Source organism: Apus apus, chromosome 4 (genome assembly GCF_020740795.1).
Source record: "Apus apus isolate bApuApu2 chromosome 4, bApuApu2.pri.cur, whole genome shotgun sequence".
NCBI classification, from domain to species: domain Eukaryota; kingdom Metazoa; phylum Chordata; class Aves; order Apodiformes; family Apodidae; genus Apus; species Apus apus.
In genome coordinates, this window is record NC_067285.1 from 113888088 (window position 1) to 113905164 (window position 17077).

At 57.8% G+C, this 17077-nt stretch overlaps 1 protein-coding gene across 2 annotated transcripts in view; it reads left to right on the forward strand.

Moving 5' to 3' along the window:
* The first annotated feature begins 1116 nt into the window (after nt 1-1116).
* Nucleotides 1117-17077, forward strand: part of RAB11FIP5 (RAB11 family interacting protein 5) — a 44410-nt gene continuing 28449 nt past the window's right edge. For both annotated transcript variants that reach the window (XM_051617312.1, XM_051617313.1), the window contains exon 1: nt 1117-1609. In XM_051617312.1, the coding sequence (XP_051473272.1) occupies nt 1221-1609 (389 nt within the window). In that variant the 5' untranslated portion in view covers nt 1117-1220. The remainder of the gene's footprint in view (nt 1610-17077) is intronic.

Below are 17077 nucleotides of genomic sequence, written 5' to 3' on the forward strand. Positions count from 1 at the left end.
GTGTGTGCGTGTGCGTGTGTCCCCTCTCCCCCCGGGACACAGCCCGCTGCGTGTGCCCGCCCGCCCCTCCCCGCTGTGTCCCGGCACGTCCCGGAACGGATCGGTACCGCAGCCACCCCCGGCGCACACCCGCCCCGCGTTGCACACTCATCCCCGGTGCACGCCCCTCCCCGCCTTGCCCGCACTCCAGTCTCACAGCCCTTACGGTGCACGCCCCCCGAGCCCCCCCGCCTTGCACGCCCTCCCGCTCCCCCGCTGCACGCCCCTCTGGGGGCACGTCCGACCCCCCTGCGCACACCCGGTGCACACCCCCCCGCGGGCACCACCCCCCAGGGCACACTCCCCCCTTGTGCACACTCCCCCCCGTTGCACGCCCGGTTCACACCCCCCAGCGGGTACCCACCCCCCCCCAGGGCACACTCCGCCCCCCCCGTTGCACACCCCCGGCGGGCACCACCCTCCAGGGCACACACCGCCCCTTGTGCACACCACCCCCGTTGCACACTCCCCCCCACCCCGTTGCACACCTCCCCCGTTGCACACTCCCCCCCGTTGCACGCCCGTTGCACACCCCCCCCGTTGCACACCTCCCCCGTTGCACACTCCCCCCCACCCCGTTGCACACCCCCCCGTTGCACACTCCCCCCCGTTGCACGCCCGTTGCACACACCCCCGTTGCACACTCCCCCCGTTGCACGCCCGTTGCACACTCCCGCCGTTGCACACTCCCGCCGTTGCACGCCCGTTGCACACCCCCCCCGCTGCACACCCCCCCCGTTGCACACCCCCCCCGTTGCACAATCCCCCCCCGTTGCACGCCCGGTGCAAACGCCTCGTTCCCGCCCCCCGCCCCCCCCCCCCCCCCCGGGCTCTCCGTGCTTGGGGGCGTGGCTAACGAGGGGGCGTGTCCATAGCTAGGAAGGGGGGCGGGGTTAGCCCCCGTTGGGGCGTGGCTTAGGGAGGGGCGGGGTCGGAGCAGATAAAGGGGCGGGGGTTAGAGGCACGAGGGGGCGTGGCTAAGCGGCGAAGAGTGGGCGTGGTTTGGCGGGGGAGTGGGCGGGGCTTGGCGGGGGGTGGGCGGGGCGTCCGGCCGCGGTCGCGCTGCGGCAGCGGAGCCAGGCCCGGCCCGGTTCGGCCCGGCCCGGTTCGGCTCGGCTCGGCTCTGCTCGGCCCGGTTCGGCCCGGTTCGGCCCGGCCCGCCTTCTCCCCAGCGTCCCGCCATGGCGCTGCTGCGGGCGGCCGCCCTCCCCGCGGAGGGGTCTCCGGCCTGGCTGCCCACCCACGTCCAGGTGACGGTGGTGCGGGCCCGGGGCTTGCGGTGCAAGGGCGGCGGCAAGCCGGGCACCAGCGACGCCTACACCGTCATCCAGCTGGGCCGCGAGAAGTACAGCACCTCGGTGGCCGAGAAGAGCGGCGGCGATCCCGAGTGGCGGGAGGAGTGCGCCTTCGAGCTGCCCCCCGAGCTCGGCAACCCGCCCGGCAACCCGGCCCGGCCCGGCCTGCTGCTCACCGTCATGCACCGGGCCCTGGTGGGCATGGACCGCTTCCTGGGACAGGCCCTGGTGCCCCTGGAGCCCGCCCTGCAGCAGGGCCGGGCGCCCGACGAGCGGTGAGTGGGTCCTGCCCGGGCGTGGGGGGCAGGGGAGGGGAGACCCCTGGGGTGGGTCTCGTGGGGTCCCTGTGTGCCCTGGGAGGGGCAACACAGGGTACCTACATTCCCGGGATTGGCATCGTGGGGTCCCTGTGAGCCCCAGGGTGGGTATCGTGGGTCCCTGTGAGCCCCAGGGTGGGTGACACAGGGTCCCTGTGAGCCCCAGGGTGGGTGTCGTGGGTCCCTGTGTGCCCCAGGAAGGGCATGGTAGTGGATGGGGTGTGACGAGGTCCCTGTGTGCCCCAGGATGGGTGACACAGGCTCCCTCTGTGCTCCAGGATGGGTGCCATTAGGTCTGTGTGAGCCCCAGGAAGGTCACTGCAGTGTGTGGGGTGTGAAGGGGCCTCTGTGTGCCCTGGGGTGGGTGTCACAGGCTCCCTGTGTGCTCCAGGATGGGTGCCATTAGGTCTGTGTGTGCCCCAGGAAGGGCATGGCAGGAGGTCATCCACCATCACAGGGGCTTTGCATGCCCCAAGAGTAATATCGTGGGGGATGCAGCATCGTGAGGTCCCATGGGTGCCCCGGAAAGGGTGTCAGAGAGGAGGGGTGGCAGGGGGTCCATGTGTGACCCAGGAAGGGCATTGCAGGATTCAGGGCATTGCAGGGCCCATGGATGCTCCAGGAAGGGCATCACCAAAGGGATGGGACATCACATGTGCTCCAGGAAGGGCGTTGTGGAGAGTGGGGTGACTTGGGATCCTGGTATCCCCCCTGGAATGGAGTGGTGTGGGACAAGGCATCCTGGGATCCTTCCTCCCTCCCCGGGAACAGGACGCTGCCAGGTCCCTCTGCATCCCAGGAGGATCCCCCTGGAGCCTGTCACTCCTGGGAAGCCCTGGCACAGAACCTGTGGGGGTTTGTCCTTCTGCTGGCTGGTGGGGCTGTCGATGCGACCTGGTTTGTGGCGGTGCAGCTGCAGGAGGGTCCTGAATTTCCGGGGAATGATGGAATGCCAGCCCCGTGTTGCCTCCAGCATCAATCCCTGCGTGGGGAGTGGGGGGGGGTGGGATTTGCTGTCCTTCCTCAGAAAACAGCCCTTTCCTCAGGAGGGTTTAAAACAATAATCGTGTTTTCTAGCCTTTGCCAAGCAGAGAAACGCAGGAATGTGGATGAGATTCCACGAGGGGAGAAGTTTTCTGAGGCCTGGCTGGGTTGCCGCGTGCCTGCGGGGTCATCCCTCGCTGCTCGCTGCCTCCCTGGACCCCGGGAATTCGCCTGGCTCCCTGCCCAAAGCTGCAGGCTCGGAGAGGAGCTTCCCTCTCCCTGCCACCCGGAGCAGGGCGAGGTAGCAGAGCCACCGCCTCGCTCCGGGTGAGCAGGGTTGGCGCGGAAAAAGGCGTCGGGAAAACTTTTCTTCCCCGGTGGAGAAGCGCGGCTCGTTCGAGGCGGCGGAGGCTCCCGCTGTTCCCTAAAATGGGAGCGCGGGCACAGAGGAGAGAGAAGTGACTAACCCCGGAGTCAGCGTCTGAGCCTTTCTTTCCCACTCTCCCCCCCCTCCCCGGCGCTGATGCTGCTTTTCTTCGCGCTGCCCGGAGGTTGGGCGATGTCTGAGGAGCCGGCTCGGAATTCCTCGGGCCTAATTCGAACCAGGACGGTGCCCAGACTTCAGAGGGAGGGAGCTGAGCCGCGGCTGCCGGCTGCTCCGGGAGAGGCGGGCTGGTTTTTTGGCCACGGGAGGGTGGGAAAGAAACCCGGCGTGGTCTTTGTGGTTTGGGTGGTGAGCCCGGGGTTGGAGCTGTGTCTCCGGGAAAGCCACTGCTCCTGGTGGGAGAGGTTTATGGAGCTGGGCGAAGCAAGGAGGGGGGGGGCAGAACAGCTGGCCAGTTCCAGGAGGCTGAGCTTGTGCTCTGGTCTCAAAGGTCTCAGCGTCAGGGGCTGTTAATCCCCCAGGTGCAACGTCCAACCTGGCTTAGACCCCAGGCACCCCGGTGGGTTCCTGCAGCCCAAGGAGGGGATCAGGGCTGAATGGCAGGAGAACCCCATGATTTTTGCTGGCTGTCTCCCTTCCCTTCCTGCAGCTCTGCTTGCATAAGGGGAATTAACTTCCCCTTGTGCCGTTGAGGGTCACAAGAGCTTCTGAGGCTCTTGATCTCCCGTGGCCCCTGAGCATGGAAGTGAGCACAGATAAAGTGATGGAGAGCTCTCCATTCGCTCCAGCCCCTCAGCTGGAAGGTGTTTGGAGGGTGGGTGGCAGGTCTGCAGTGTGGAAGGAGCTGCATTTCTTTTTGGAGGGGAGATCCAGTGGCTGTAACGTGTCCAGCCAGGTCAGAGAGGGGCTGGGGGGAGTCCTAGGGGGTCTGGCTCTGTGAGCTGGGTTGAGCTTCCAGGCAGTTTCTGACATCTAGCTCGGGCCCCGTTGCAAACAGCTTTATTTAGGAGGAAATTTTAGTCCCAGATAAAGAAAGAGCAAAACAAACACAGGCTGCCCCACTCCAGGACTGCACCCTGGAGTTCACCCAGGCCTGTGCAGCGGAGATAACCACTGGCCCTCAAGCGAGGGATGTATCAGTTGAGTCTCTGCCCTGCTCTGGTTTTTAGGACCCCCATCTGCAGTCCTTGCTCCTGGGCATCAAACTGCTGCCAGTTGGAATGGGACCTGGCTGAAAAAAAAGGCCTCAGATGTCAGGGTGTTGACCTTACTCTCATTTTCCTGCTGATTTTTGCTGTACGGAAACTTCTGCCGTGATTATGTTAATGCCTGTTTTCAGCCCAGTGGAAAATGTTCTCCTCAAACTTGGACCCTTCTCCAGGAATGAGCCGGTGTCCGGGGCTGTTTATGAGCTGCCTTGTTCAACCAAACATCTTGGTCCTTCTCAGTGTTTTGTCCACGAGACAATCAAACTCTTGGATTGGCACAAGAGCAGCACTGAGAGCTCTTGTGGCCTTTGTGGGCATCCCAAGGCTTGTCCCACATTCAGTCAGCTCCAAGGTTTGGGGCTGGCAAGCAAAGCAACAGCTCCAAGGGTCATTTCCCCCCCCTTCCCACTTGAGCCACGTGGTGCTTTTATTTTTCACCCTTTTACTGCCCTGCTGAGCCTGGTTTGGGACCTTTCTGCATCAGGAAACCTTTTGCTGTGGCCCAGCCCTGTGCTCCTGGTCCTCACCTCTCTCTCCTGTCACCTGGTCCCTGCAGCTCTCTGTCCTGCTCTTTAGGCCTGTCCAAAGCCCAGTGACCATCACCATGTCCCACCATAACCTACTGCAGGTGGGTCCTCCAGAGCTGCCAGCTTGGTCCAGGCAGGTAGAGAGATGTGGTTGTTCTAGGGGCTGGTCAGTCCCTCTGAAACAAGGACATCCCAGCAGAAGAGGGTTTTTTTTCTGTCTTCCAGGCCAGTGATTATTGCTTCTGCTTCCTCACACCCAGGAAATGTCTCTGCAGCCCCTGGGGGGGCTCATCCTGCCTCCCCTGCAAGCTGGGGAGCGTTACTTCCACATCCAGCCCCATCAAGGCAGCGCCTGGGGAAGGTGGGAGTGCCTCCAGCTGTAGTGAGTTGAGAGATTCACAGGGTCACAGAATCATTCTCGTTGGAAAAGACCTTTAAGATCATCGAGTCCAACTCTACCAACCATTAACCCAGCTCTACCAAGTCCAGGTCTTAAACCGTGTCCCTCAGCACCACATCTACACGTCTCTTAAACACCTCCAGGGATGGAGACTCAACCACCTCCCTGGGCAGCCTGGGCCAGTGCTTAATTATCCTTTCGGCGAAGAAATAATTTCTAATACCTGATATCACCCTTTGATCCCACACCTGTCAGGCTCCCCTTGGCCAAGGTGGCCCCTTGGGTGGGTGACATGACAGGAATTTGGGTTTGGGGAGGACAGAAGGTGCACAGTAACACCTGTGGGGTTGGACCTTGGACCTGGCTGCCTGGGAGCTCCAAAGGGCCTTGATTTTGCTCTGTGGACTGTGAGGGTGATGATGGAGAGGGATGGTGGGCACCCGGAGCTTCCTGGGCTGGGCAAAGAAAAAACCTGATGGTCGTTACCTCCTCTCTCCCCTTTTGAAATCTCATTTTCATTCGCTTCCTTCCCTGAAGACCTCGTGGCCCCTCACAACCATGCAAGGTTGAGACCATGAGGCCCCCAGGGTGAAGCTCTGCTGGCCCTGCAAACACCAGCCTGCTGGAGCTCCCATCTCTGGAGAGAAAACTCCAGGACTTTGCAGTGCTGGGATCCTGTGGGTAAGGGGCTAGTAAGGGTAGCAGGGGATGGTGGATCCTGGCTCTGGTGTTTCCCTGCAGTGACTTGCAGTTGCTTGCTGGCTGCTGCCTCGGGTGGGAGTGAGTGGCCTTTGGTGTCTCTGCGACAGGGAACGTGCCTGGCCGAGTAGTTACCTGGGCACAAGGAGCCCAGCTCTGACTTCCCTAAATCCCTCCCTGCCTCAGCTCCCTCCTCACTTGCTCCCTTCCCTCCAAGGCTGCAGAGGAGCTGGTTGCTTGGAGGGGTCTGGGCTTGTGTTCAGCCTTTGCCTGGGCAGCTGCAGCATCTCCAGCCTGGCAGCAGGAACCAGACGCTCCTGTGGCTCCTCCTTCAGCAAAGCAGCTACTTGGGATACAAATCCTTTCCTCTGGGTGCTAAACTTTCCTAGGTGGAGTCCTTGAGACCACCAGGGCTTCTCTCCTCTGTGGAGAGATGGAGCTCAGTTCTGGGGCAAGGCTCAGTGGAAAAGGGACAGGGGTTGTTGTGGCTTTGGGGGGAAGGTGTCCTGGAACCAGGCCAGGACGGCTGGCAGAGCTGGTTGGAGAAGGAGCCCTTTAGCTCCATGGCTGCCTCAGCTGCCTGGCTTGGCACAGGGAGGGAGGAGCAGCATGGCTGGGGGGGAAGGAACAGGCTGAGACAGAGGTGGCTGAGGGGGACATTGCTCTGAATGTGCTTTGGTTCTGGGGTGACGGAGAAATCTTCTGGGAGTTCACACCATTGCAGAGCAGCATGGGGACCTCAGAGGGGGTAGAAGCATCCATGGGGCCAGGGGACATTCCCTGAATCCCTGCTGGGGCTCCCTTGCTGTCTCTTGGTCCTTCCTGGGCTAAGCCCACACCAGGCACTTTTCCCTTCTCCTTGCTGCTTGTTCTCAGCACATCCCCTCCATGTTGTGGAGTGCCACAAAGATGTCCCAAGGGCTGGAGCAGCTCTGCTCTGGAGACAGGCTGGGAGAGTTGGGGTGTTCAGCCTGGAGAAGAGAAGGCTCCAGGGAGACCTGAGAGCACCTTCCAGTGCCTGAAGGGGCTCCAGGAAAGCTGGGGAGGGACTTGGGACATGGGCAGGGAGGGATGGGACGAGGGGGAAGGGTTTTGAGCTGCAAGAGGGGAGACTGAGATATTAAGAAGAAATTCCGTGCTGTGAGGGAGGTGAGAGCCTGGCCCAGGTTGCCCAGGGAAGCTGTGGCTGCCCCATCCCTGGCAGTGTTGAAGGGCAGGTTGGATGGGGCTTGGAGCAACCTGGGCTGGTGGGAGGTGTCCCTGCCCATGCAGGGGGGTTGGAACTAGATGATCTTGAAGGTCCCTTCCCACCCAAACCCTTCTGGATGGTTCTGTGTTTCAATGCCATATGCTTTATGTGGCACTATGGTATTTTCCCTGCACACAGACCAGCTCTCATCTCCATCCCCAGCCCTTCTGGACCTCTGTCAGCCCAAGGTGTGTGTGTGGCTCTTGCCCTCCCTTGTTAAATTAAAATCAGTGAAGCTCATTAGCTGCAGAACCTGCACTGTGGCATCTGTAGCATCTCTCTGGGGTGTGGGTCCTTGTGCTTCTTGCTGTTCCCACCATGGCCTTGGCTTGTGGCTCATCTCCTAGGGGAGATTTTCACAGCCAGGGGCAGAGCTCACTTTCTGCTCCCTATCAGGCACGAGCCAAGGCCAGGTCACTGCAGCTGTGTCCTCCACATGTCTGTCCTCATGTCTGGGAGAGGAAGAGACCGTGCAGCAGGGCAGAGAGGAAGTAGCTGCTCCCTGATAACTTTGGGGTGGGAAGTTTTAATACGAGGGCAAACAAGGGCCTCTTCCTCACAGAGGCTGTGATCAGAGGAGCCCTGCAAGTCTCCTGAAGGTCTTTGGGGTGGCCGAGAGCAGCAGCTGTGATGAAATCCTTGTTTGGGGGCAAGAAAGGCAGCTCTGAGGAGTTGTTACGTCTCAGCTGGGCCAGGAAACACCCTGTGGTGTTGAAATACTGCTGAGCAGGGGGGGAGAGGGTTAGTCCTGCCAAAAATGAGTTCAAGATGCTCTCCACTGCCAGGGGCAAGGCTGGGCAGGAGGCAGGCAGGCCTTGGGATAGGAATTTTGGTGGCCAGCTTGTCCCAGTCAAGCATTTGCACTTAGCTGGGAGCCCACAGGGGTGCTGAGGTGAGGATGACCTGCTTCTGAAATGGTGGCAATGCTTAAATTTTGCTCCTACCTGCCCAGTTAGACCCATTTCACCCATCTGCCAGTGCTGGTGTGAGGCCCCTGCTCTGTTCTGCTCTGGGAATGTTCCACTTGTGTTGCCTTTAAAAGGTATTTCAGCAGTTTGATCCCAAACTGCTCTGGCATGTTGGGTTTGGACTGTTGGTGGCTGACAGTGCTGGCTTGTCACTCTCCATCATCTTAAAACCCAAAAAGCTGCAGATTCAAGCTCCTTTCTCTGTTTTACACTCATCTGCAGAGCCCAAACTGCCTCCAGCTGTCTCTGTCCCTTAGCAGCTGCAGAAGATCCCACAGCCAGCCCAGAAAAAGCCTCAGACCTGTTGATACACCCAGACACGGGTGGAGCTGGTGCCAGTGCATGTGCTGAGTTAGCTAGTGCTCATACTGTGCCTCAGGAGCCTCCCCACCTCAGTTCATCTTTCCAGGGTGACTCCCTCCCTTCCTTATGGAGTCTGGCACAATATTTCTTACTAGTCCTTCCTCTTTGGTGACCAGGAAGGCAGGATGGGCTCTGCTGTCCCTTCTTGTCGCATTCCAAAAGGTGGTGTCCTCACACAGGGCTGAGCTGGATGGCTCAGAGGCAGCGTCTGCAGCAGGAGAGGAGGTTTTTGGGGGATACTCTTTGTGTTTCATGGGGGAATCTGCTCGACTGTAGGAGTGCCCCAGAGCAGGGCAGCTGCAGGCACCCTCAGCTGCAGCCCTGCAGTGTGGTCCTTAGAATCCCAGACTGGTTTTGGTTGGAAGGGACCTTCAAGATCATGTAGTTCCAACCCCCCTATCATGGGCAGGGACACCTCCCACCAGCCCAGGCTGCTCCAAGCCCCATCCAACCTGCCCTTCAACACTGCCAGGGATGGGGCAGCCACAGCTTCCCTGGGCAACCTGGGCCAGGGTCTCTCCACCCTCACAGTGAATAATTTCTTAAGATCTCATCTCCAGCTCCCTCTTCCAGCTGGAAACCCTTCCCTCTGCTCCCATCCCTCCATGCACACGTCCCAAGTCCTTCCCCAGCTTTCCTGCAGCCCCTTCAGGCCCTGGAAGTTGCTCTAAAGTCTCCCTGGAGCCTTCTCTTCTCCAGGCTGAACACCCCAACTCTCCCAGCCTGTCTCCAGAGCAGAGCTGCCCCAGCCCTTGGGAGCATCTCCACTGGGGATTGTTCAGCTCTCCAAGTTGGGCTGTTCAAGCTCGAGGCTTGGCTTTTCTTTTTAACTTCTTCTTTGTGCCCGTGGTTTCTCGTGCACCGGGTCGGGGGGTCACCAGCACAGCCTCCTGTCCTCACACAGGGGCCTTGTCCCCTCACCTTGCTGTGCCCAGGCACTGCTGGCCTGGCCCCTCATGTCATTTGGTGGCCACGAATGTGGTTTATTGCCTGGTTCATGGCTCAGAGGATGCAAACCTTGGACTCTCTGAAGCATAAGCAGATAAATGTAGCTGAAGAGATCACTTTCTATCTCCTGCTATTACGATCTCCTCTTCATTCATAAATGTTTCATGCTCCATTTTACAAGCCCTTAAATCTTTCCTCCTTTCCTCCTTCTCTTACTTGCCCCTCCTGCACCAGAGCAGGGAAAGCCTCTCATCTTCATCTCCTAAATTGGTTTATGATGAAGTTACTAGCCCTCTCTGTCATGCCAGCACTGTCCTGGTGTTTGACAGCTTCTTCTCCATCTCTGGTGTCCACCCTGCCCCTGAAACCATCCTTGTCCATGCTGTCACACACCCCTGATTGCTTCTTACAGCCAGCACAGAGCCTACAGGGGCAGGTTTGGGGGCTTGGGGTGATGGGGCAGCCATCCTCTGTCCCCTTTCTGCACAGGATTGAGAAAACAGCTTGTTTGGGAGCTCTGCAGGTTTGGGCCACCCCAGTCTTCCTAGAGCCATGAGGAGGTGGCAGGTGGCAGGGCCCTGTGGGACACAGCTCCAGCTGGGATGCAGGCATGAGTATGCTCAGGACCTTGCTGTGATGGACCTTGTGCATGGAGCACTGAGGTGCTGCAGGACACTGCTCAGGCTTGATGATCTCAAAGGACTTTTCCAACCAGGACAGTTCTGCTTGGTAGCAGAGCCTGGGTGTTGCACCAGGCTTGCCAGGGAACTGAGGACACAAGCAGGGCTGTTTTTTTCCTGGTTTTCACCGTGGCCTGTAGGTTTGCAGGCTGTTCCCTGCCATCCAGACCCACTGGAGTGATAAGGTCTCTTTTCCTGGCCTGGGAGTGGTGGGATGAGCCCTTTTGTAGGGCACAGATACAGCAGAGTATGGATGGCTTCTCTGTCCTGGGGCAAGTGTGAGGCCGTGGTGGGATTTTCTCCTGTGGGTTCCTGGTTGTCCTGTGCTCCCACATCAGCTGCAGTAACACATGGCTCGGAGCACCAGAGCCCATAGCTCCATCTCCTTGTGTCCCTCACCACATATGGCTCCTGCTCTTCCTTTCTGACATCCCATTTAGTCACTGGTCTCTGGAGCAGCTGAGTGGGTCGTGTCAAAGCTGGAACCCATCAGAGGAGCAGGGTTGAGTTGCTTCATTAGCTGTGAGCTGAATTATCTGATGAGCAGGGGTGTGGGGGGTTGGTTTATTTAAGTTTGGTTTTGAGCACTTCTTTCTCAGAGGAACGTTTGGAGAGGTGAACTTCTTCCCACCTCAGCTGCTCGAGCCCATTCTTCCCCATCCATGGGGGAACCAGCCTGTGTTTATTTTCCATCTCTGTTTTTAGTAGCTTGCAGGGATCACCTTGCAAAATAGGCCATCCAAAACCAACACCAAACCAACCTACGCTGCAGAAAAGCACTGGTGGGGGAGGGAAGTTGTGTCAAAAACATGAAGCCAGACAGAAAAAGCACAAAACTCCCCAGGGTCGGGTTGTTTTCCACCCTCTGCTTCCCTTCTCGGGTAGGTGAGCTTCCTCCTGGGCTGATGCCACGTGTGTTTGCTCAGGGCTGCTCCAGCCTCTGCTCTCACCAAAATGCCTCTTTGCTGCCTGTGCCGTGTCCATCGAGGGGCTGTTGTGCCAAGGGGAGCTGTGCCCCTTCTGCCAACCTTGGGTGGAGGGGGTGCTGGGTGAGGAGAAGCTCAGTGTGGGTTGGGAAAGTGCACTGGAGGCCAGAAACCAAGTGGGTCCTGGGCTGCATCCCCAGCAGTGTGACCATCAGGGCCAGGGAGGGGATTGTCCTCTTCTCCTCCACTCCACAGAGACCCTTGTGCAGGGCTGGGGCCAGTGCTGGGGCCCACAACACAGAAGGGACTGGGAGATGTTGGTACAAGTCCAGAGGAGGCCACGGAGATGCTCAGAGGGCTGGAGCAGCTCTGCTCTGGAGACAGGCTGGGAGAGCTGGGGTGTTCAGCCTGGAGAAGAGAAGGCTCCAGGGAGACCTTAGAGCACCTTCCAGTGCCTGGAGGGGCTCCAGGAAAGCTGGGGAGGGGCTTGGGACAAGGGCAGGGAGTGATGGGATGAGGGGGAATGGATTAAACTTGCAAGTGAGGAGATTCAGATTGGACATTAAGAGGAAATTCTTGGCTGTGAGGGTGGTGAGACCCTGGCCCAGGTTGCCCAGGGAAGCTGTGGCTGCCCCATCCCTGGCAGTGTTGAAGGGCAGGTTGGATGGGGCTTGGAGCAACCTGGGCTGGTGGGAGGTGTCCCTGCCCATGCAGGGGAGTTGGGACTGGATGATCTTGAAGGTCCCTTAAAATCAAACCATTCTATGATTAGTGTTTTCCCTGGATGCCTTTTCTGCACTCCATCCTGCTCTCGCTGTTGCTGGAGGCCCCTGGTGCCTGTAATTAAAGACTTGAGGCTCTTTTCTTGGGGCAGACCTTGTTGCAGGAAGGACTCAGCAGTAAATGACAGGCTGGTGCTGGCAGGGAAGAAGCACTGGCTCCATGCTGGGCTGTGTCTTGTTCCTTTACCATGGCTCAGGTGGCCAAGCTGTGTAGGGCAGGAGCATTTCTTCTGGGTTGGAGGTGAACCTTGGCCGCCTGGACCACACCAAGTGCCTTTGGGAGGCTTTTTGAGAAGCTGTAGGGCTCTCAAAACATTTCAGCTGAGCACCCTTCCCTGCATGGGTCTGTGAGTCACACGTGTTGCTGAGGGACATGACCACCTGAGGAAGCTCTCTTGAACCTGCTGCTTGTAAAGCACTGAGACCAGTCCAGGAATGAAACTGGACAACCAGTGGTGAAGGTAGCTGAGGTGTGTTGGACTAGTCTGTTGGGGTGAGGTATGTCTGGGCTGAGCTGGAGGGTGGATGGGGATCTCCCGGGGACCACAGCTGGACCCATGGGAGAGCAAGGGTGGTTGTCCTTGGAAAGACCCATGTCCTCCCTGAAACAAGGGCAGGATGGTGCCCTGGTGGCACACACAGCATCTCTGAGAGCCGTGTTGCATGTGGTGCCCTGTGTCCCTCATCTCATCCTGCTGTCATGACTCTAGTAATCCCAGATCAATGAAGTGAGCTTGGATACCCCTGAGGGGGCTTCAGGATGATGACCTGCAAAGCTGCTGACAGGACTGAGGCTTGGGCTTCCTGCCCGGGTTTGTGCTGAAGGGGTTGCTTGATCAGGAGGGGCTTGTGGAAGGGACAAAGTGACAAAGCCTGGGGTCGCTCTCCCCACCGTTCCCTGTCTTTAAGGGTTGGCTCCATGTCTTCCTGCTCATTCCAAGGAACTTGGCTTCCCATTTCCAAAAGGTTCTGGGTCAGCCCACAAGGACCCAGTAGGAAGACTGCCTGAGCATCTTCCTCCTCTAGCCCGGGTACCCAGCACAAGGTTTCTGGGAGCAGGGACTCCTGGAAGTGGCCACTTGGACCCGATGGAGGGCGAAAAGCAGGGAAGGAAGGGGGGTGGGACGCCAACCCCGAGTGAATCCGTCGTGTCAGCATCCTCTGTGGGGTCCTTTTTCCTCCTTCATAAACATCTCCTGGGCTCTTGTTTCCGTGCCAGGGTGGTTTTTTTATCCCTTGCTCAGCACTCGCTGGCTTTTCCGGTCCGGGATGCTGCCGGAGGGGGGGAAGGCAGGTGCTTCTGGGAGCTCCAGCAGGGCTCGGCGCTCCCCGTTGCCTCCCTCGCTGCTCCGACTGATCCTGGCAACAGGAAAAGTCAAATTAGATGGTGGGCACTTGGTGCCTTTCTTCCCAAACCTGCCCTTTGGCAGCCGTGCTGGCGTGGCTCTCCTTGCCTCTCAGCAGAGAGTGGGAGGAGTGAGGAGCTTTTCCTCAGGAAAGGGTTTGACTGGAGCAGTGGGAGGCAGCCGGGATGTGCTGATTAACCACGGTGACCTACATGAGTGTGCAGAGCCACGGGGCTGGGGGGGGCTGGGAGCTCCCACGTTCTCAGGCAGTGCTGCTGCAGCAGGATGGGAGCTTGCAAAGCCCTGGAGCACATCCCAGGAGCTGCTTGAGAGCTCCAAGTGGCCTCCAGCTGCTTCCCCTTTTTGGGGCATCTGCGGGGAGGTTTCTGTTTGAGGTTTCCTCTCCCGTCCCTGGGTGCTGGGGTGGTTTGCTGCTTCCTTCCCCTTTGAAGGTCCCTGGGGCCACCTGCCCCTTCTCTGTCACTGCATCCGTGGAGGGCAGATCCCAGGGAGATGCTGGGAGAAGCCCCTTTGCCTCTGGGGGCTGTGCACCTGCCGCAGAGCAGCACTGCCAACAGGGACCTGAGGCACAGAGGTGCTGGACTTGCGGGGCCTGAGAGGGAAGAATAAAGGGTGATTTTAGCAAAAGTGAATTGCCTGAGGCTGCAGCTGGTGTCTCCAAGCTGGCTTGAGCTGTATTTCTTGGATGTGTCATGTTGGAGATGGTTCTGAGCAAGCTTGGCTGTCCACGTGGCCAGGGCAGAGGTGTCTCAGCAGAAGAATCACTTTGCAGAGGAGGTGGGCAGTAGCTGGTGGTGGGAAGAAGCAGTTGTCCACAGAGCAGAAGGGTGTTGGTATGGGACCAGCAGGCTGGGAAGCTGCAGGTTTCATCCTTCACTTTGTGAAGGAAACCTGTGTCCAGTTGTAGGGATCAAGGGAAGGAGCATGGACTGGGGCACCAAGCATGTCTTCTTAGCTGGGAGCAATCCCAGATCACCACCAGCTTTGGGACTGGGACAAGACAGGCTGTGAAATTTAATGTGTTTTTTTTTTTTAATTTGCCAAGTCTGTTCAGGTTGTGCCCCCTCCAAACCTTGCTCAGACCAGCACCCTTGGGAGTAGCTGGCCAGAGGTGGGTGGCTTGCCCTGGATGTCCTGTGCAGCAAGGAGCTGGACCCAAGCTGGTGCCACCATCCTCCAGAGAGACCTCCAAAACACCCCTGAGAAGCAGGTCCTTGCAGTCCTCAGTGCTGGGCATGCCTGGCACAGCTTCCTTGGTCTATCTGCACCTCTTCCATGGTCTAATTAACATAACCCAATTAAATTCAGAGCGATTGCTCCGGAGCTGTGCAGCTGGGCTGGGCCCAACCCCGCATCCTGGCCCAGGCAGTGTTTGTACCTCCTGTTTCCACTGCAGCTGATTCATAAAAAAAAAGAAGATCAAAATTCCCAACATGGAACAACTCAGTCCTCTTAAATATTCCACTTGTGCCGTAAACTTAGAGCTCAGCCTAAAAATAGCTCCTTTCCCTGTCTGAGGTGTAGTCCCTACTCCTCGCTGGCTGATTAGGTCTTAGGAACCAAAAATATCCCCTTAATCCATTGCCAGCCCAAGACGAGGTTGTTCCTTGATGCTTTTAGGAGCAGACCAGGTTTTCAGGCTTGCTCTTGCAGAGGTGTCACCACCCAGCACCCAAGTGAATTGTAGTGCCCACACCTTGGTAACTGACAGGACAAGGAGATGTCTGTGTGAGCTGAGCCGGTGCAGGGCTGCTACATCTCATCACCCTCCAGCTTCTCGTGCCTTTCCTCACATTTACCCACCTAGATTTTCTGGTTTTTTATTTATTTTTCCACGGGGTGACTGACGTAAGATATAAAAACTACTGGCAAGGTTTGGTTTGTTTTTTTTTTTTCCCCCTTTTCCTGCTAAATGATTCAGGCCCCAAACCTCTCCTCTCCCAGCTGGCAAGGCTGCTGCAGCCCTTCCCTCTTGAACTTCTTCCAGCTCTTGCATCAAACTGAGCAGCACAATATTTGATGTGCTGTGGCCACAGCCTGTTCCAAGCAGCCCTTTCCTCACTGCTCCTCTGGGAAGAACCTGCCTGACTCACCTGCTCCTGCTCCCTGTCAACAACTCAGCCTGTTGGGATGTCTCTTGGCAGCTGGTGACTCCCTGGAAGGGGTTAATGCTGATTTTTTTTTTTGGCATGGGACTGGATATTTTCAATCTGGAAGCCTGGGTACTGGACATCTTGCAGTGGGATTTGTATGGCAGAGGGATAAACAAGTGGTAGGAACAGGAAGGGGTTTGCCTGGGATTTAACCCCATGTCTGTGTCCAGCAAAGTCCCTCCTGCCAGTTGGTGGCACCTGACTTGCATTGTGAAGGACCTGGGTGCCTCCAGGCACTTCTGTTATTTGTCCAGGCATCCCAGCAGGGAATTAGGGGGTTTGTGCCCCCTTCCCAAGGTTCAGTATGAGGCTCCCCAGACTTTCCAGCTCCTTCTTTCATCCAAGATACAGTAACTTCCCCAGCAGAGATTCCAAAACTTCTGGAGGAAGTGGTTCAAGTTTTCTCTTCACCCTGGTGGTAGCAGCGTGATCACACCCATCTCCGTCCCTTCACATTTCCTTCCCTTTTTTTCTTTTCAGTGACTTCACTTTTCAAGTGGGTGTGGAACACCACCTGGATTTTTATTTTCTGGGAAATAATTGGGACATTGTTAACCCGGGTCTAGAAATTTCTTCCACCTCCCGTTGCTGTGTTTCACCCACGAAGCGAGTCATGAAGAAACAGGGTCTGTCCTGATTTCCTTGTGCCTTGTTATGGGGGGTTTTAATCCTTTCATCCAGGAGGGATCAGAGCTGCTGGGGCAGTGGCTGTGCTGGGCACCTGCTCATCGTGCTGCAGCCATCCTGGGAAGCTGCACCTTGGACTGGGGCAGGAAGATGGGGCATCTCGTGGGAAGGGAAGGGCTGCTGGGTTTTCAGTGGTTTTGGGGAAGAAGTTGTTCCCTCCTGGCCTGTGTTTTGTGCTGCCCTGTCTGAACGTGGTACTGTGGTGACATGGAGAGCTGGAAGGTCCCTCTAGGCATCTCTTGCTTTGCTGTCATAGAAGCATAGAATCCCAGGCTGGTTTTGGTTGGGAGGGACCTACAAAATTATCTAGATCCAACTCCCTGCATGGGCAGGGACACCTCCCACCAGACCAGGTTGCTCCAAGCCCCATCCAACCTGCCCTTCAACACTGCCAGGGATGGGGCAGCCACAGCTTCCCTGGGCAACTTGGGCCAGGGTCTCACCACCCTCACAGCAAAGGTCACTGCCCTTGTCCAGAGCCCCTCCCCAGCTTTCCTGTAGCCCCTCCAGGCACTGGAAAGTGCTCTAAGGTCTCCCTGGAGTCTTCTCTTCTCCAGGCTGAACACCCCAACTCTCCCAGCCTGTCTCCAGAGCAGAGCTGCTCCAGGCTCTGATCATCTTTGTGGCCTCCCCTGGGCTTGCTCCAACAGCTCCATGAGTGTGTCCTCTCACCCCCCATTCATTTCAGCTGGCAGGAGGCAAGACCCCTCTCCCATGTCCTACCAGGGGTTGCCCCATGCCCTGCTGGTGCACTGGCTATTTCCTGCAAAAGGATTTGGCCTTAAGTGAAGGCTGGAAGGTTTTTTTCCCCTTCTGCAGTGAAAGTTTTGGAGGCTTTTCGCACGCTCCTTCCGATCTCTGTGTGCAGAGCTCTGGAGTGGAGCTGCCACCTCTTGGGAGGTGGGAGTTGGGCTCTTCTCTCGAGTGAATAGTGCCAGGACCAGAGGAAATGGCTGAGGTTGCACCAGGAGAGGTTTAGACTGGATATTGGAAAGAGTGGTTGCCCAGGGAGGTGGTCAAGTCACCATCCCTGGATGTGTTTAGAAGAAATACAGATGTGGTGCTGAGGGACATGATTTAAGCACTGAACAGGTAGATCA